At 40.5% G+C, this 20,001-nt stretch overlaps 1 protein-coding gene across 1 annotated transcript in view; it reads left to right on the forward strand.

Annotated features, from left to right (window-relative positions):
* The first annotated feature begins 385 nt into the window (after positions 1-385).
* The window catches only part of LOC116329289 (alpha-2-macroglobulin-like), a 30,751-nt gene continuing 11,135 nt past the window's right edge, over positions 386-20,001 (forward strand). The window contains exons 1-20 of the mRNA XM_039608899.1: positions 386-480; positions 560-740; positions 838-991; positions 3,679-3,731; positions 3,832-3,852; positions 5,222-5,387; positions 5,463-5,547; positions 5,646-5,796; positions 12,069-12,183; positions 12,277-12,386; positions 12,485-12,652; positions 12,876-13,103; positions 16,397-16,460; positions 16,555-16,700; positions 17,091-17,240; positions 18,067-18,210; positions 18,317-18,419; positions 18,516-18,663; positions 18,960-19,185; positions 19,683-19,809. Of these exons, the coding sequence (XP_039464833.1) occupies positions 401-480; positions 560-740; positions 838-991; positions 3,679-3,731; positions 3,832-3,852; positions 5,222-5,387; positions 5,463-5,547; positions 5,646-5,796; positions 12,069-12,183; positions 12,277-12,386; positions 12,485-12,652; positions 12,876-13,103; positions 16,397-16,460; positions 16,555-16,700; positions 17,091-17,240; positions 18,067-18,210; positions 18,317-18,419; positions 18,516-18,663; positions 18,960-19,185; positions 19,683-19,809 (2,620 nt within the window). The 5' untranslated portion in view covers positions 386-400. The remainder of the gene's footprint in view (positions 481-559; positions 741-837; positions 992-3,678; positions 3,732-3,831; positions 3,853-5,221; positions 5,388-5,462; positions 5,548-5,645; positions 5,797-12,068; positions 12,184-12,276; positions 12,387-12,484; positions 12,653-12,875; positions 13,104-16,396; positions 16,461-16,554; positions 16,701-17,090; positions 17,241-18,066; positions 18,211-18,316; positions 18,420-18,515; positions 18,664-18,959; positions 19,186-19,682; positions 19,810-20,001) is intronic.

A 20,001-nucleotide genomic window follows, 5' to 3' on the forward strand; every position in this document is an offset into this window, starting at 1 on the left:
TCCCAGTGATTTTAGAAAATATCAGTAGTTACAGGCTACAGCGGTGTATCCCAGCACTGATGTTAAGTCAAACATGGACACATACAGAATAGAAATAACATTTTTTGTGAAAGCCAAATTAAATTTGGAGGTGATTTAGCACTGTTAAAATCGGAGCACTGTATGTTACTGTAATGTTTTACACTGAACGACAAACTTTAGTGTTGTGTATAGTTTAGTGTTCAGTGCTGAAAGCAGGATTTGGATTTTGAACTGTAAATGTGTAAGTGATTGACTTTGTGGAGATCAGAGTACATGAGTGCGTTTCAAACACGTGGCTGTTACAGTATATGTGGGTGGGGACGATCTGTGTCAGCCAATATTTAGCAGGAGGTGACACTGAGGATTGTCACAATCAGTCATGGACCGTCTCTGGATCCTGAGCTGCACTCTCTGTGTCCTCCTGAGCTGGATGCATGTGGATCAAGCAGTGGCTGAACCGTGAGTTTGTCTTCAGCGTGTTTTTGTCTGTGTAAGTTGTTCACTGCAGTAACTGCTGTATGTGCAATGCTGTATGCAGCCAGTACCTGGTGGCCATTCCTGCAGTTATTGACGCTGGAGCTGAGGCCAAATTCTGTGCAACTCTCCGACAGCCCACTGGGACTCTGGTCATGACTGTCACTTTGAAGTCGAGAGAGAAGAACACGACCTTATTCACACATACGTCAAATGAGGCCTTTCAAACCTGTGTTCAGTTTGAGGTCCGCAACCAGCACTTTCACACACAAAGTGTGTTTGTTAGTTTTTATAGCAAGCATTATTGGCTTAAATGACTATCTAAATATCCCACTGTCCCAGGCTCCTTTGGTACAAAAGGAGGTGCAAGACTTTCAGGTGGAGGTACGAGGAGACACATTTTACTCCAAACAAGTCAGAAAAGTGATGATCCGAGCGTCTGATACCTTCACATTCATCCAAACAGACAAACCCATCTACCTCCCTGGACAAAAAGGTAACAATGTGCTGTTATTTTATATATGACATGTAGTTCATTCCATATCAAATCATCATGAACCAGCTGCTCCACCATCTTCAATTTGTATAACAAGTTTTATGGTGTAAAATTTGGACACACATACAGTGATTGATGTGAAGTGTTTGGTTCATATAGCAAATGCTTTTCACCATATTTTAAACGTCCATTGACCGAGATGTTTGTTTGCACTTTGAGTCGATCTTTGAGTCGAACAGAACTATTTAAAAAAAATTCTCACAAGCTTCATGTTTGAGCTCACACTAATGAAGAACTTCACATTGCAACAAAGACAGCCAGTGACAACGTCTGAATGGTATGTAGTTGTATTTCACAGTAATGCAAAATAAAACATGCAGAATACTCAGAGTGCACAACTTCCCCCAAAGAGCAAAGGCCAAGTTATATTTTCCATTTTGAGACCTTCGCTGTGATGGAGAATTAGACAGTAATTGAGATTAATTTAGGAATAAACTAAGGGGCATTACTCAGACATGATTTATTTTTTGTCCCCGATTACAGAGTCAAATTCATTTTATGTGAAAGTTTAATGGTTTTATCTTTAATAGTTTTATTGTTCACAATTAAATAATTATGTTCAAACATGGAATTCAAAGTACAAAAAAACATGAGTGAAGTATATGGAGGGCCACGGGTGCCAAAATGTATGAAACACATAATTAGATAATAAATTAAATGTCTCATTAATTAAAATATAAATTAGTGATATTAGTGATATCAATTAAATTTCAATAAATTATATATATAGATAGATATAGATATAAATATAGACATATATATATATATACAATAGACATTAATTAAATATTAATTACTTCATTTAAAAAATGTAATAAATTATTTAAATCATGTGAAAAAGTTTCTGTTCATCTGGATGTTTTCAGTTCCAGTTGCTAAGGCCAGTTCTCCTAAGGCATCGAATGATTTTAGGCCTGTGGTTCTCAATTCTTTAGTGATGAAGTCATTTGAGAAGATAATTAAGGAGATTTTAATGCATGTTGAACAACATCTTGACCCCTTCCAGTTTGCCTGTAGAGCAGGGAGAGGTGTGGAGGATGCTGTTGTCAGACGCCTGCATCTCTCGTATAAGCATCTTGAGGCCCCTCACACCCATGCAAGGTTATTATCTGCTGACTTTTCATCGGCATTCAACACAATTAAACCCTTCTTACTTGCTGACAGGCTTTACAATCATTTTAAACTTGACACTAGTCTGATTGGCTGGCTGACAGACTTTTTAACTAAGGTCACAATGCGTGAGGGTGAATCATGTACTTTCTGACGTGCTCTCCGCCTCTACTGGATCTCCCAGGGGTGCTGCCTCTCTCCCCTTATGTTCGTTCTGTACACAAATGAGTGTCGCAGCAATTTCACAAACAGACACATCCTGAAGTTTGCTGATGACACAGTGATCGTCAGTCTTCCTGTGGGGGACGAGTCAGGCCATGGACAGGTTGTAGATGGTTTTGTGGCTTCGTATGATGAGTCTTTCCTTTCACTGAGTGTGTCAAAAACTAAAGACATGATTATTGATTTTAGGAAGTCCTCTTATAGCTCATCACCTACTATGATTAAAGCTGTCCCCTTGTGGGACAGTAAAGAATTTGAATTTGGGGAAACCCTGAACCAATGACTTTCTTTTGGGTACGATACCAGAGCTCTGCTTTGGACTTCCTCTGTGTGCAGAACCTAACAGCCCATTGTTAGTCAGTGGTGCTTGTGTCAGTCATTATGCAAATGTACTGTTTATACGATTGAGGAAACCTGCAGTCATCTGAGATTGAAGAAGTCACCTGGATCAGTGACGAAACGTTTCTCCCACTGAAAACGTCCACATGAACAGAATCAACTCTGGGGGTTTTCCTTACCTGGATGATTGAGTGTACACTAACAGATATTTAGGTATTTATGTCTAATTTCCAGTTTCCAACACATATTTAATGACCTTGTTATATATTTCATTCATTATTTCTCATTTTGATTATTTATAAGGATATTTAATTATTTAACTGTCCAATTAATGATTTTCAATTTAATTAATTATTGTATGTTTCCTCTTCTTCAGTGTTCATTAATCAGTTTTATCTGTCACCCATCAAACAGAGACAATTTAGACAGAGTCCAAAGTAATGCTTTGGCCTGGTGTTTGGTTATCTAGTGTGCCCTGCTTAATACACACAGTTCATTTGGACCTGATGGAGCTACACCATAAGCAGTATTTTGAAATACTTGCCGCGTCACTAAATATGTTTTGAATATTTTTATGTAGTGTAACCTTCGAGTATTTGGCCGGTCTGTCCACGTTACCACCATTAGTCCATTATCTGAGATCTGTATTGACTTGCTATGTAGGGTAAAAATCAGATGTTGTGTTTGTTGATAAATTGCAGTGACAGATTAATTCACGATGCACTGCAGCACAGCAACCATGAAATATTTAATTAAAAATTGAAAAACAAAATACATAATTTAATTAATAATACATTTTTTTAGATATTTAATTAATTATTTCAATTTTAATTAGTTAATTAATTATGTGTCTATTTTGTTAATTTTAGCAGTCATGGCCCCAACCCTAATGGACCTTTCTTTTAAAGTATAAGGAGAGAAACAGAGAGATAATCTCTTTAAACTTTTTCTCACAGTGAATTTTAGAGTCGTTACGATGGATAATAAGATGCGACCGGCCAATCAGTTGGTGAGTTTTTGAACAGTGTTATTAATGCTGTTTAGAATTGGCATGCAGTGATTTACACAACAATTTCTTAACTCCGCCTGTCTGTGGTTCTTTCTTTCAGTATGATGTCATTGAACTTCAGGTAAGAGAATATCTCCAGAAAAGGTTTTTACTTCTCTTGTAATGCATCAACACAATGCTGAACACATGGAGTCAGTCAGACTTGATTGTTCCCTGTTCACTGCTTGCATACGCTGCTTCTGCAGTATTACTCAAAGTCACTGACAGTGCAACGTTTCACATTGGACAAATTGGGTTGCATATATACAGAGGTGGGTCAAGTATCCAAAAATGTTATTCAAGTAAGAGTAGCATTGCTTTAAAATATTATTAAGTAAAAGTGAAAAGTAGTGGTCAAAAAAACACACCGAGAGATTGCTGTCAGTGCTCGTAGGGTCAGGTGCAGCTGCCATTCCAGCCAGCCTGTAAGCCTGTATAATGATATTGACAACTAAGAGTTGTACTGGTCTTACAGCCAACAGGAAAATATCCAGAATACCAGATTACCAGTCAAGCCCTGCTGTCACCACAACTTTGCACTGCCAGTAAAGTTAGAAAGCCCTGTGACTCATAGCTGACAATGGCATTACCGGCTTTTTATTCCTTTAATTGGTATTATAGAAAATGAACAAATAAACAAATGTTCAAAAGAATTATTGTGTTTTTACATCTGCCTTTTCATTGGAAGCAGGGAAGCAGGGCAAACTGTACACTAAAGTCACTTCACTACAACATCTTTTGCAGGGTTGTTGGATTTTTAGGGCTGTATGCAATAGCTTTTTGTCACTTGATTCCTCGCATGTAATAATAATTTTGATTTAATGACTCCATAAACACAGCCACAGCTTCCCTGTCTTTACAGCTTGGTTTCTTTATATTATTTAATTTTTAAACATTTTCAAACAAGTGCTTCACATTCACAAGGGGACTAAGCTGGCTACAAATGAAGACAGGTCATTTTTAAGTCCCTCTAAATTTATAGAGACAGGGGGGCTCTGTGCATCTCCATAGTGGGCACATATCAAAGTGGCTCTGATCTTGTAGTGGAGACAGTTTGACATAGTATACACAGGTAAGAGGAAGTCAGCCATTTTTAATCACTACAACTTTGATGTATTTTTACTATTTACACATGCTGTACTGTTTTTGACTCAGTTTTCATTGTTTGGTGTATGTAGCAATGCAAATGTCAGTGTTTAGTTATACTTCAGGAAGAAATATGTGGATCAGTTTAGCTCAAATATCCTCAGTCTTTAATGATATTGCAAATATTGTTACTTATCATGTAAAGGCATAGCAATTTGATGTTTTGCTGTACAAAAAGTTAACATGATGACAGGTACAGTGTCAAGCTTATCCAAAATTTTGCATGTGTTAAAAGATACAGCGAGGACACACCTACATACAATCTTGAATCTTGAATTAGGTGTCACTGTCATTTGATTTAACAGGATCCTAATAGTAACAGGATTGGACAGTGGCTAAATGAAACATCCAATAGCAGAATACTGCAGCTTTCTTACTCCTTGGACACTGAGGCCCGTGAGGGACCGTACCAGATTATTGTGTCAATGGGTGAGAGGAATATATCTCACAAGTTCAAAGTGGAGAAATATGGTAAGTTACTGTTATTTATTCTTAAATTCTTTGTTGTAATGGAGTGTAAATGCTGACATTCATATTTTTCCCCAGTTTTACCCAAATATGATGTGACAGTAAATATATCTGAAGAAGTGCTTATTGGGCAGGAAGACGTTGAAGCTAAAGTGTGTGCAAAGTAAGGAAAAGTTCTTTCAGGACAAATTATGTATTGTAAAATCTGGAGTTTGGAGAGCAAACTCGACTCATAATGTTTATTTATTTTTATTTAAATAGGTACACGTATGGACAGCCTGTACCAGGACGTGTTACAGTCAATGTGTGCCGACCTATTAATAGGTATAGCAGTTTTAGTATATCGCTGTACGATTACGATCTTATGGCCCTATGGCAGATGGGTGGCTCCTGCCACACAGAGACAAAGCAGGTACAGTTATGGATATATTTCTCTTTTTTCTCTGATTCTTTGGGTACATTCATCCACTGCATTAGCATTACAGCATACGGGTTGCCTGCTCTACCCAGTTAAACCGGCTCATACTTGTTTCCTCCATGCGTTTGAATTTTTTAGTGACTGATCAACTGATCTTTCTTGGATGGACATGTCAGCTCCAAAGGAGTGAAGTGGTTATTGTTGGGCCTAAATGGCTGCAAAGGTTGTTTTGGTGCTTCTAATACCTGCTAGATAATTAGCATTACTGGTAGGGCTAAGCCAAGTGGTGTGTCTCATTATGTCTGTCACAGAAAAAAATACAATTTCTGTGAGAAAACTTCAAAAATACTCTGATCAGATTGTGACACTTAAACAAGCTGAATGAATATACACATATCCAAAGATTTGAACAATTTTGACTGATTTACTGAGTTACTGGTACAGTACAGTGTTGTTTTGTCTGTTTGTGCTATATACACAGTATTTTAGTAGTTGGCAGGCCACATTATGGCATCATAATGCGGTACAGTGCAAAAATATTGAGCCACTCCTCTTTGTTTATATGTTCCATGTACATGGGAAATAGCAGTGGTTTACTGACACATGCAAACACAAATGGAAATGCAGCCTGAACTCTCTCAGGCAAGCTTTCATCAGTTCAAGCCCTGCTGTTGTTGGCGTTTGTTTTAGACTCAAAGAACGAAATTGGAATAAAGGATGTGTTTTGGCTACAGGCTGCTTAACAATGTGCTCAGTGTTGGGAAGGTTACTTTTAAAATGTATTCGATTACAGATTACACGCCCCAAAATGTATTTTGTAACGTATTCTATTACGTTACTCAAGGAGAGTAATATATTCTGAATACTTTGGATTATTTAATATATTATCATGCTTTTTACAACTACATGAATGTACTATTGCTGTGATTTATTACTGTTACTGAAGGTTACTCGCCATACCAATACCAACTAGATGTTTAAATCTTAATATAAATGAGTAACAGTAGGTGGACATTAGGTAAGGCTGCACTTTTTGCAGTGATCTCGTATAGAAAACTATTCTGTGCGTATATAAAACAGGTCCGCGGCTCCGAACCGTAGTAAAGGGACCTCTGGCTAATATGTTGGGTTCCGTGTCGGGCTCGTAGCTGAAAACTAGCTTTGCTTTGTTGTCTGGGTCAACTTTGCTTGCAAGAGACAGAGAGAGGCGTTGAAGGGCTGCTCCAACGGAACTTATTGTTTCAGAGGAAAACACGAACACGGTGTACAGTCGAGTCTTAATAGCTTACTTACAGCTGGGCTTTTGGCTGCAGTGGTTATTATTATATTTACATGCTTCCAGCTCCCGTTTCTGCTCGATGACAGCTCAGACTTTTCTCCTTTTTCTCCCTCCGTCGCTCACAGACACATAACAGGTATGGCAGTCCATTCTCCCTGCAGCACGGACTACACTGCCCATTCTTTAGGGCGATGCCTATAACACTCTGCCTGTTGCCTTCATATTAAATTCTGACATGCGCTGCGAGATTAAGACACAGGCATTAGAGCCTCTTAATGCGTGTTTGTTTGGGTTCCACCAGCGAGGAATTAGGGTGGTTATGGCCTTTGGGAAGAAACTGTTTTTGAGTCTGTGGGCCTTTGTGCTGATGCACCTGTAGCACTTCCCTGAGGGAAACAGGCTGAACATGTTGAAACCAGGGTGGGAGCTGTCCTTGATGATGTTTGCTGATCTGCTGAGGCAGCGGGAGGAATAAATGTCCATCAGGGAGGGGAGAGGGTGGCCGATGATCTTCTGTGCTGCCTTGACTACACTGTAAAGTCTCGCTCTGTCCAGGAGATGTCAGCAGAGATGAGGACACCAAGGAACCGGAAGGTGTCCCCCCCCCCAAGTCAGTGCTTTACCTCCTGAAGTCGACGATGGCCTCTTTGGTTTTCGTAGTGTTCAGTCCCAGGTTGTTTTCTGAACACCAGGCTGCCAACTTCAGGACTTCCTCTCTGTAGTCTGCCTCGTCTTCCTTTGAGATGAGTCCGAGTACCGTGGTGTCATCAGCAAACTTGATGATGAGGTTGTTGTTGTGGGTCGAACTGCAGTCATGGGTGTAGAGAGAATACAGGAGGGGGCTCAGCACACAGCACACAGTCCTTTATCCAGACAGATGTGAGAGGGGGGAGGCCAAGAGTGACCAGTTTGGTGATGAGGATGTCTGGGATGATTGTATTGAAAGCTGAGCTGTAGTACACAAAAAGCATTCGTTTGTAGCTTTGCTGCTGTTCCAGGTGAGTCAGCACAGCGTGGAGGGCTGTGGCGATGGCGTCTTCTGTGGATCTGTTTGCGCAGTATGCAAACTGGTGGGGGTCGAATTCTGGGGGGAGGTAATCCTTGATGTGCTGAAGGACTAGTCTCTTGAAACATTTCATGATTACCAGCGTGAGGGTGGTAATCATTCAGGCTGGAGATGGGAGACTTCTTTGGCACTGGGATGATTGTGGCTGATTTTAGACAGGATGGGATGGCTGCCTGATCCAGTGAGAGGTTGAAGAGTCTGGTGAAGATGAGGGTGAGCTGGTGTGCACATGCTCTTAGCACCTTGCTAGGTAATCCATCTGGACCGGCGGCCTTCCTGGGGTTCACTGCTAGGAGCACACGTCTGACATCGTGCTCTGTTACAGTGAGTGGAGCGGTGCAGGAACCAGATGAGGATGGGAGCAGGGCTGAGGCAGATGAGTGCTGCTGTTGTGGTGTTTCAAAGCGGGCGAAGAAGCTGTTTATTTCCTCTGCCAGCTGCACACTCAGGTTTTCTGTTTTCACAGCCTTGGTGGTTGATGATGTCTTGTATTCCCTGCCACACCTCCCGTGTGTTGTTGCTGGACAGGTGGGACTCGATGTTCCTTTTGTGGTCTGTCTTGGCTTTTTTAATCCCCCTTTTCAGGTCCGCTCAAGGAGCCCTGTGCAGAGCTCTGTCACCTGACCTGAAGGCGGCATCGCGGGCTTTGAGGAGTGAGCGGACCTCGCTGGTCATCTAAGGTTTTTGGTTTGGGAAAACCAAACCAAACCAAAAATGCTTTTTAACAATGTCACGTTGTTAAAATACAGAACTTGATACAGTCCAGTACTGATCCTGTGAAAGTTTCTAGGTCCTGGTGTTCAAATATGTCCCAGTCTGTCTGTGTGAAGCAGTCCTGTAGTTTGTGCATTTTCAGGCCAGGTTGTAACAGTCTTCGTGGTGGGCCTGGCAGTGCGTCTGAGGGGGGTGTAGGCTGGGGAGAGCAGGAGGAAGAGGTGGTCGGACTGGCCGAGGTTGGGGGGGGTATGGCTCTGTATGCATGCTTGATGTTTGAGTAAATGTTACAGGCCTTCGATGGGGTCTGTTTTTAAACTGTTTTTTTAACAGAAAAGCAGAGACAGGAGACATGAGTTGCGTTTGGTCTGCAGGCTCTTCCTCATCTGATTTATTAACAGAATTAAACAGTTACTTTTCTTTTCATTCAGACATACACCTTTCTCTTTTAACAACACAAACACATTCAATCAGGTCCTTAGGTCAAACCCTTTTGGTTACCTTGCTTTCTTGCAAGAATAAACTTACAATATAATCATTGTATATGAGTGTCCTTATTTACAATAAATCTGTAACCACATTCTAGTGCTGTTCAGCATCAAAAACATTTCTGTGCAGCACCATTAACACTGCAATTAACCTGTTTATGTCGCCATTATACTTTCTTTATACTTTAACAGATTCAAACAATATATTACTTTTGTAAACAATAAACAAAAATATTCTAGCATTGCTCACAAACAGTTTACAGTCGTCCACAAACAGTACACATCAGACTATTTACATTTGACACATAAGAACTGGGTAGGTTCTAATCAACTATAACTTCAAATAATGTCAGGATAAAAGAATTGTCTAAGAGCTGCATTTGTCACAAAATAAAACAGGTAATAAGACCCGCTGCCTATTTAGACTACGAGTGAAATGGCGGCTTCCATTACAAATGGCGGTATATTTAGCTTTTATTTTCAATCGGTGAAAACAACATTCGTGGTCTTTAAACTAAGACAATAAAAGGTTTCTTGCCTTTACATGTGCATTGCAGTGAGCAAACTTGAACTACTAACCTGTTTTTTTAACAGAAAAGCAGAGACAGGAGACATCAGTTGCGTTCGGTCTGCAGGCTCTTCCTTGTCTGAGGCAGAGAAGCGTTGCAACGGCCTATCGCACTCACCACTATCTCACCCTTGTGGCCATGCCACGCAATTACATTCTCCATAAGTCAAAATGAAAGTGCAATACCACCATAAAATCAGGTCTTTTACATCAATAAATGTTTTACAAAAAAATTACAATTGTGACCATACACTTGTGGGCATCACATAAACATGATCTAGAGTGTTCTCTCCTCTGGTCCCGTTGTTGCACCAGCTTTCATGCACATAGATACGGAACCCCCTCCTCTGCTTTTACCGGAGTCCTTTGTCCTGTCCCAGCAGAGCAGAGTGCAGCCTGCTAGCTGCACGCTAACATTGGGTATTCCCAGGTGAAGCCAGGTTTCGGTGATGATCATGGCACAGCAGTCACGAACATAGCGATTTCCCTCTAGTTGGAATTCCAGGTCATCCGTTTTTTTTATAAGGGATCTGGCTTTGGAGAGATAGAGGCTCAGCAGAGGTGGCTTGTGTGGTTGTTTTTTTAGCCTCAGCATGATGCCGGATCTGCGGCCTCGGTTTTGCTTCCTCTTCCTCCATCTGTGCCGCCGCTTAGATCAGATAACAATCCACGGGGAGCCCGTTGGTCTCGCTATGTGATCTAGGATGTAGTGCGTGCGATGAAAGTCTCATGAAACACATGTCTGGTGCTGGTCACCGATGTTAATGAGGCCCTGGCGGGTGTAGCGAACTTTGAAAGCAGAGCCGATAGTGCAAAAAGAAATAAGAAGGACGGACAAACTAAGCAAACTAAACAAAAGAAAGTAGTACTGAGACAGAGAGCCGTAAGCCGCTGCAACAGTGTGCGCCGCCATCTTGGATGTTGTGGAGGATATGGCGTCTGTGTTTTCCAAAAAGAATTTCACATTTTGAATCATCTGAGCACAGATTAAGAATGCAAGAATAAAAGAATAAGAATAAGAACAACTTTATTTATCCCGAGGGAAATACTTTTGTCATGTACATGCTCAAAGCAGCAGGAGAGACAGAGGAACAGATGAATAAGATATACAATATATACAATGAGAATAGTGTACAGTAATATACAGTAGGATAGTGCAAGACATAGTATCGGACAACTCTAACGAAGTAATATACATAACTATATCCTGGTGAATAAATAACTTAACTATCAGTGCAGGCGATTCTAGAAAGTGACAAAGTATTGTGCAATAGATTAAAGGGAGTAGGAGCGTATGATGGGGGATGAAACAAATATTCAATAAGTACTCTTGGGTAATATTGCACGGTCTGGGAGGGAACAGAATAATATAGGGAATAGTCTCAGGAGAATCACCTACAGAGTGAGGAAGAGTTAAACACTCTTATTGCCACCGGTACAAAGGATTTACTTCGGGGCAATGAGTCTTTTGCTGCGTTTGCTCCGTTGCAGCGTTTCCTGTTCATATTCACGTTTGACTTCTTTGCTTGGAGCTCTAACCTGCGTTTATGGATGACACGGTGAACTGTGTTCAGATATTGTGGATTTGTGGCAGTGGAAGTATACCTGAGGCCATGCAGTGATCTGAGTGGCAGAATGATGACAGTTTTCAATGCAGCGCTGCCTGGGGGCCTGGAGACTGCAGGCATCCGATAGTGAATTTCGGCCTTATCAATTGAACCTTTTGATGACATTATGCGCTGCAGATGATGAGATATTCCCCATCTTGATAATTTTTCATTAATGAAATTATTCTGTCATTGCTCTACAATTTGTGGACACAGTCTTTTGCAGATTTGTAAACCTCTGCCCATCTGTATTTCTGAGAAACTCTGCCTCTCTATGACGATCTTTTTATACACATTTATCTGAATGACCTGTTGCCAGGTAACATAGTTAGTTGCAAAATGTTCCTTCAGCTGTTTTTGTCTAGTACAACTGAGCCCTCCAGACTTTTGTTCCCCCACTCTACATTTTTGAACATTTAATTTAGTTTGAACATTTAATATATTTTATAGATTTGATTGTGAATGAGATTTGATTCTAATTTTGATTTATTCTAGTAAGATTGTATCGCACACAGCAGTGATTTTCTTTCTTTATTCTTTCCAGGCAGACAAGACTGGCTGTGCAACTTTTTCCTTCAACATGTCAATTTTTACTAAAATGGACGAAAAGCTTCAAGATGTTCTGGATATCAGGGCCAAAGTGAAAGAAGAGGGAACAGGCAAGTTGTGTTATTCCTTTAAAATGACACATTAATGTGTATTTAACCAAAAAGGCATTCACAATATTGTAACGTGAATGTTTTTATATTCAGGTGTTTCACTCCCACAAGAGAAGAGAGTCACGATTTCTTACGTCCTTGGAAAAGTGTCTTTTATTAACGTGCCCAAGATTTGGGAACGGGGATCTGATGTGGAAGGAAAAGTAAGCCTAAAATGTTGTTTTCAGCTCAGTTTGTCGTACAAAGCACATTTAAATTGTTTGTATTTTCCATTGATAGAGCATTGTGTGTTTGTCAACAGGTCAGAGCAGTGTACCACAATAATACACCAGTTTGTGATGCACCGGTCTACCTGTTCACGGGACAAATGTGGCAAACACGCTCACTACAAAATCTGACAACTGACAGCAACGGTGTGGCCTCATTTTCTTTCAGCACTGATAACTTTGATGGGGATATCCAACTCCATGTGAGCTGGTACACTGAAACAACACTGTAATTTAATGCACAGCAGCCTGAAACCTCGACTGGTTTCTCATAGGTTCAAATGTCCAAAGATCTAACACAGTAAAAAGTGGCTATACTGAAACAGTTTATGAGTCATCTTCCTCCACATTTGCCTTGCTTATAAATTGTCCAATGTTATTTTTAGATAAGTTTTTTTTAAATTTTTGTTTCCTATCTCCAACTAGGCAAGCCTGACACCAACAGTGGGCAACCCAGGATACAGAACTGCACACTATGACAGGGGATTTCACACATTATCCATGTTCCAGCCGTCTTCTCCTGAAATTAAAACAATCAGCTCTCTAGAGGTACAGAAGAAGGACAAACCAGTGTCCTGTGACGCAGAAGAAGACATATCAGTCAACTACACTATAGTGGGAGAGTCTCCGGGGTCTGTGGATGTCATTTATCTGGTGAGTTGTCTCTTAGCTTGTCACTTTATGGCATTACTACAAAGTTCACCATGGCCAGACCTTTTGTGTGTTTGCTAAGAAAGTACTGTTGTAACGCCCATCATGACTGAAGAAGAAACTTTCAGTCCATCATAGGAATCCAGCAACCTCGATCTATTTCAGCATAAATACCTGATCCAGCCCAAACTATATGCTTTAGCAAAAAGGGAAACTAGGGAGGGCGTCTGTCTCCTGAATCCAAACTGGAAGCTGGTTTCACAGACTTCATGTCTGGTTCCTCTGTTCTGTCCATCATCATTTTCTGTCAGCTTAGTAATTAGCCTCAGTGTTTAGTCGTTTGTTGATGATATCCTTAGTTTTCTCTCTCTGTTAATGGTTTATATTCTTAGGCCTTCGTAGATTTAGTCATCTGGGTTCTGTTCTCAGTTAATCGTGCTTTCCCTGTGTTTCTCCTGCACTTTTCAAGTCTCGTCTTTTAGTGACTCCATGTTTAGTTATTTTCTGTTTTATTTTCCAGTCCTTTGTTTTATGCATCTTCTCTTGTTTTCCACATTGAGTTATAGCAGTGTTCCACAGGTGTTTCCTCTCTGTTCTGTTTATTCTCCTGTTCCCAAACACTGTTTCCTGGGATTCCAGTTTTCCTAGAAGTGTATTTCCTTAGTTAGTATTTCCAGTGGACTATCTTGAACTTGCTGTGTTGAAAAACCGTCCACTTGTTTTTCTTCCCACTTCTGTGTCTTGAGTTTTGCATTTGGGTCTGTACCCTGATTGCTACACAGCCTAAAACCCCAAACGGATATGATGGCTACCACAGCAGTAGTTTGTAGCTTTCTCTAACTTGGGTGTAACTGCTCCTGAAGTTTATTGTTGATGTTTGGTGTAGAATAAAGGGACATGCTCCAACTGATGTTTAACCAAAATTTTAATCTCGTCTTCACCAGCAAACACCGTGAAAAAGTACAGTGAAAAAAGAAATGAAAACACATATTGTGTCAGCAAAATAAAATTATAACCGCAAAAAAAAAACAAAAACAAAAAAAAAAAACGTACACACAAAAATACACAACCATACCACGTGTGCCTTTCTACAAAACATTTGTGAGCAGTTGTAGTTCATATTTTTTCCTCCTTATTCACAAGCTAGCTTGTTTGTCTGGCTCGAGTCTTTAGTCTCTGGTGGCATATGCGCCTTAATTGAACATCCCTCCAAAGCACAATACTCAGCTCCATCAGTAGGCGGCAATAATACAACATGGGATTTAGATTAAATACCCTGTTTTATAATCATAAAAAACATTATAATCACAAAAATTGAGAACAAATAAACACATTTCACTATGACAGCTACACTGGGTATGAACAAGTTAGGTCACGAAACAGATGCTAGAGACATATAAAGAATTAGAAAAATATAATAACAAAAGACAAGTACTAGTACTGCAAATAAAGCAACATAGTAAAGCTGTCACAAGATAAATTAGTGATCTAGTCAAATTGAACAGAGAGATTTATAGTACATCGTTTACAGTTACAGACCCAAAATTGGGTCTGTAACTTGTCTTTAAACAGTTTAATTACTAAGAGCTGTTATTTCACTCCTTTCCATTGGCTGATTTTATCCTTTAGGCCTGAGGATGCTTTGAAGGTCTGAAGACAATTTTCTACGAGCAACTTTTAAAATTCATAAGATATCAGAATTTCAGCCACAAAACTGCACCAATTTACAGTCAAAAGTTTGGACACCTACTTATTTTATGGTTTTTCCATATTTTCATGACTATTTTTTTTAATTTTTTTTTTTTGCTAAAGCATATAGTTAGGGCTGGACCTGTTAGGTTAAGGCTGCGTGCAGGCAGGAGTGGTGGTAAGGAGGACCCAAAGTGCAGACGCTCGAAGGCAAAAGTGTATTTCAAAAACTCAGCTTTAATGCTGGACGGCAAAAAGTAACAAAAACCCCGAAAATACAAAATAAACTTACATGAAACAGGCAGACGGAACACACAGCAAAATGAATGGTAGATCACGACACAGGCACAAAGAAACACAGGGCTTAAATACATAGAGGGAGCAATCAGGGAATGGACAACAGGAGGGAAACACAGCTGGGGCAAATCAGAACTGACGAGACCAGGAAGCGTAAACTGAACACACTGAGATAAGACAGACCTTCAAAGTAAAACATGAAACACATAACACAGACTGAACAAAAGACACAGACTCACATGCAGGCACTACAGAGGGAACAGAGACGTGGGACCAGGGCAGACACAGACACTGACTGGACACGGGGATATGGCGGACAGGGGAGACAGCAACTAAGGATTACACCGAGACAAACCATAAGACATGACTCTAACAAAAACCCAAAGACTAGAAATTATAAATAATATAATAAACCCAAAAACCCTGGGTCAACGACCCAGGCATCCTAACAGGACCAGGTGACCCTGAATCCTCCCTTAGTTATGCTGCAATAGACGTAGGCTGCCGGGGATTCCCATGATGCATTGAGTTTCTCCTTTCCAGTCACCTTTCTCACTCACTATGTGTTAATAGACCTCTCTGCATCGAATCATACCTGTTATTAACCTTATTGTAGGGTCTACCTTACAATATAAAGCACCTTGAGGTGACAGTTTTTTTGATTTTGAGCTGTATAAATAAATTGAATTATTTCCATTGTAGATTCTCACTGAAGGCATCAAAACTATGAATGAACACATATTTAATCATTTGGTGAACAATGCTGAGCACTTGTTGGCCTTTTTGCCCTCCATCTCATCCCAAACCATCTTAAGTCAGGTGACTGGAGGCCAGGCCATCAGGTGCAGCACTCCATCACTCTCCTTCTTGGTCAAACAGCACTCACACAGCCTGGAGGTGTGTTTGGGGTCGTTGTCCTGTTGGAAAATAAATGATGCGATGGCATGTTGCTGCAGGATGCTGTGGCAGCCATGCTGGTTCAGTGTGCCTTCAGTTTTGAATAAATCCCCAACTGTGTCACCAGCAAAGCCCCCCACACTATCACACCTCCTCCTCCATGCTTCACAGTGGGAACCATGCATGTAGAGACCATCTGAGGACTACTCCGAGGACTCTAAAACATAAAACATATTTAGAGTTATTTATATATTTGTCTTTGCTTCACCTACAATGTAGAAAGTATTAAAATAAAAAAAAAATAAAAAGAAAACACTGAATGAGGTGGTGTGTCAAAACTTTTAACTGGTAGTGATGTCCACAGATATCATTGCTAGTTCAGTCTTGTTTTTTAAATGATTTCTATCTTCCAGGTGTTGTCCAGAGGAGCTGTCACCATGCAAGGACAAACACAGGTTCAAGTGCAAGACAGATCGGGTAAAATTCCCATATTTCCACATATGCCACAGCCAAGCATGGACTTTGGCCTGTTTTGTTGATCTGTGGATGTATGTATGGACCTTTGTTTCAGTGACTGAGGGCCAGGTGAACTTTCAGTTTAGAGTGTCTCCTGAGATGTCACCAGAGTTCCAGCTTGTGGCTTATGCTGTCCTGCCAAGTGAGGATGTAATTGCCCACAGTGCCAACTTCTCTACTGAAAAATGCTTCAGCAACAAGGTGAGTGTAATTCTAGAGGTGTGCTGTGTGTTTGGTGTCATTTGTCTGCAGTCAAATTCAAATCAAAGTCATCTCCAGTTGGCTAAATCACGTGAGGATTTATAGCATCAGTAAATGGACTGGTTGTTCCACAGCTGTTTTCTACTCTACCTGAGGACTCAAAGTGCTTTATACCACCTCATTCGCTCACTACCATTTATACAAGCACTTTTTTCAATGATGATGCAAGTCCTTTCTATCTAACACTGACACAGATTCATACAGTGTGCAGCTTGGGCTACAGCCATCCCACTGGGACTTATGATTTGTCACTCACCACAATGAACAGCACATTTAGCTAGCAGTGAGTGGGGACTCATCACAGTAACATCTACGAGTGTTTTGTGTCAGGTGTCAGTGGAGTTTTCACCGTCTTCAGCCATCCCAGGTGAAGAGACCAACATGCAGGTGACGGCCCTGCCACGTTCTCTGTGTGGTGTGAGTGCCATCGACAAGAGCGTTCTCATCAAGGAGCCTGGGAAGACTCTGGATGCAGATAAGGTAACTGCTGATATTAACACCAGTGAGATGGACACATCCCTTATTTCCAGAGCCCGTAGTGTTGTGAGTTACCAACAGCTCACGCCTTCGCTCTGGTACTTGTGTCCTGATAAGTATTCTTTGGGCAGTCCTGCATTCAACTGTTTTAAACAGTAATAATATATAATACAAGGTTACATATGCATGTGTGGTTAAATGTATGTTTCAGGATCACTTGTTGCTCATGTGGTTGCAGACAGCAATATTTTAATCTTATAAAATTAATTCCTTTTGGGCAAATTAATATTTCAGCATGGAGATAAATCCAGGATCATGACTTTTTTTTTAGCAAATAATTCAACCATGTAACAATCTGTAAGTGTATCACCTGCCAGTCAGTGTCTGCTTTACTTGAGAAGAATTTAACTTTGCATCAAAACTTCTCAAATACGTGAGTATTTGTTGATGTTAAACATACAGCAAAACCTGGAAAAAGTGAGACTTAGTGAGGTAAAGGAGCTACAGAGACAGTTTCAAATGGAGAAGACTTACTGTAGCCATATAGGTCAGTAAGAACAATGTGGTGTTTATAGTAAAATTGTAGAACTGCTGTAAAATTTGGTAAACAGATACTTCAACTATAACACCTCACATCTGCGGACACTTACTGCTAACTTGATCATTTTAAGTCTTCTTAGATAATCAGCAATTGATTTAAGCCTAATCTGTACTCGTATTTACACCAGTACTACATGTAACAGTTAAAAAAAATATGTGGATCAAATGTGACCGGGCAGGCAGGCAAAAAATGTTTGGAAGTTTTGTTGAACTGCACTTTTCTTTTCAGATATTTGACTTGCTCCCACTCAAGAAATCCTCAGGTATCCCATATGAGGTTCGAGATGCTGAAGAATGCCTTAATGTGAGACCAAAAAGATATGTTTTGCCGTACCCCAGTCAAGAGCAAAATGACGCCTATGCAGTTTTCCAGGTAAAATACATGTATACCTGTGAGTCAGTCAAACATAATGTAAATGCAATAGTTTTTGTTGTTGCACAGGTTTTTGCTGATCTTTGTCTGCTGCTGAAATATCTAGAAAGTCGGACTGAAGATGGCGACAAACTTGGTTTTTCGATTGCCTTCATGCCTCAAGTTCAAAGGAAAATTTTACCATGATGGCTCTCATCTTGTCTCCTACGGTGAATCATTCGCTTGTTTGTGTTGTGTCTGGCTATACAGTTTGCTTTGTATTTACCAAAAAGAAAACAGGCAATTATTTTTCTTTTTTTATTCAGGTATTGGTTCGGGGTTAAGTCCCCGGGTTAGAGATTATCACGTACATGGACTAAGTAGTCTGGGATCTGCTGGGCAGCTTCCTCCACCAATAGAGACAGCTCGCTCTTTCTTCCCTGAGACTTGGATCTGGGATCTGGTGGAAGTTGGGTAAGTATCTGTTGTGAAGAGATCTGATGCATATTCCATTTTTAAAAAGTATATACGATCACATTTAGAAACCCATGTGAACTTTCTGCTGTGTCTTTGCACACATGAATAACATGAAAATAGAATAATTGTGAGTTTTTTCTTCAGCAGCGCGGAGCTCTTTTACTTTGTCAATGCAACATATACAAGCAATTCACACTGCAGGATGTAACTGTACTGTTATACAAGTAATTTACAGACATACAAACATGTTTTATAATGTTATAGAATATGTTTGTGTGTATCTGCTACTTCAGAGACGATGGAAAAAGGGACGTGTCCCTGACTGTCCCAGACACCATCACCACCTGGGAGACGGAGGCTTTCTGTTTGTCCTCTCAGGGTTTTGGTTTGGCTCCTCGTAAAGAAATGAAAGTCTTCCAACCTTTCTTCCTTGAACTCACCATGCCCTACTCTATCATCCGGGGGGAGCACTTTGAACTGAAGGCGACTGTCTTTAACTACCTGACCAGCTGCATCATGGTAATGAATGATTAAAGTGTTTAAATACATTTCTGTTCATAGCCAAGGAAAACCATACTGAAAACATTACTTTCTAAGCAAAATTTATATAGAAAAGATTTTTCTTTGGCAATGTAATTATACAGGATACAGGCCGTTCTTGAAGGGCCCCTGCTCACCAACACCTACAAGCTCACCTGCAAGCACTGACAACAGGATCGCCCAATCACGTCTTTACACAACCAACCCTCCTCTACCTTTCTTTGTGCGCTCATGCACCTTGTAGAACAGAGTTTAGTGTGGAAGCTGTAAGAAAATAGATGGAGGGAAACGATTAGGAAGGGCATGTTTAAAGTAACCAAGTAAAATAAAGGCTACTTTCAGCATGAGTTCATAAAAGCAAACTTGTGCATTCATTTAGATGCTTAAAAAATGTGTTCACATTTGAACTCAGTTTTAAATGTTGCCGTGAGATTGTTGAACTAGTTTAAAATATACCGTCTGTGTTCCTCGTACAGGTTACTGTCACTCCTGGGCCGTCCTCAGATTACACCCTCACGCCTCTCTCTGGTGATCTGTACACATCCTGTTTGTGTGCCAACGAGCGCAAGACCCTCAGGTGGACCATGATCCCAACAGCCTTAGGTGAGAATCAGGCTTTGGTCCTCAACACTGTCAGGAAACCGTGTGTGGCAGACTGAGTACACAGCCTGTTTATGTGCCAACGAGCACAGTTGCAAATTGAGGTAAAGCAAGACTATAAACCCCTGTGTTGGGAGTGGGGCAGAAAGAATTATTAGCTGTGTCTCAATTCCTAGGCCGCATCCTTTAGAGGAC

The sequence above is a fragment of the Oreochromis aureus genome, linkage group 3, assembly GCF_013358895.1.
Source record: "Oreochromis aureus strain Israel breed Guangdong linkage group 3, ZZ_aureus, whole genome shotgun sequence".
NCBI classification, from domain to species: domain Eukaryota; kingdom Metazoa; phylum Chordata; class Actinopteri; order Cichliformes; family Cichlidae; genus Oreochromis; species Oreochromis aureus.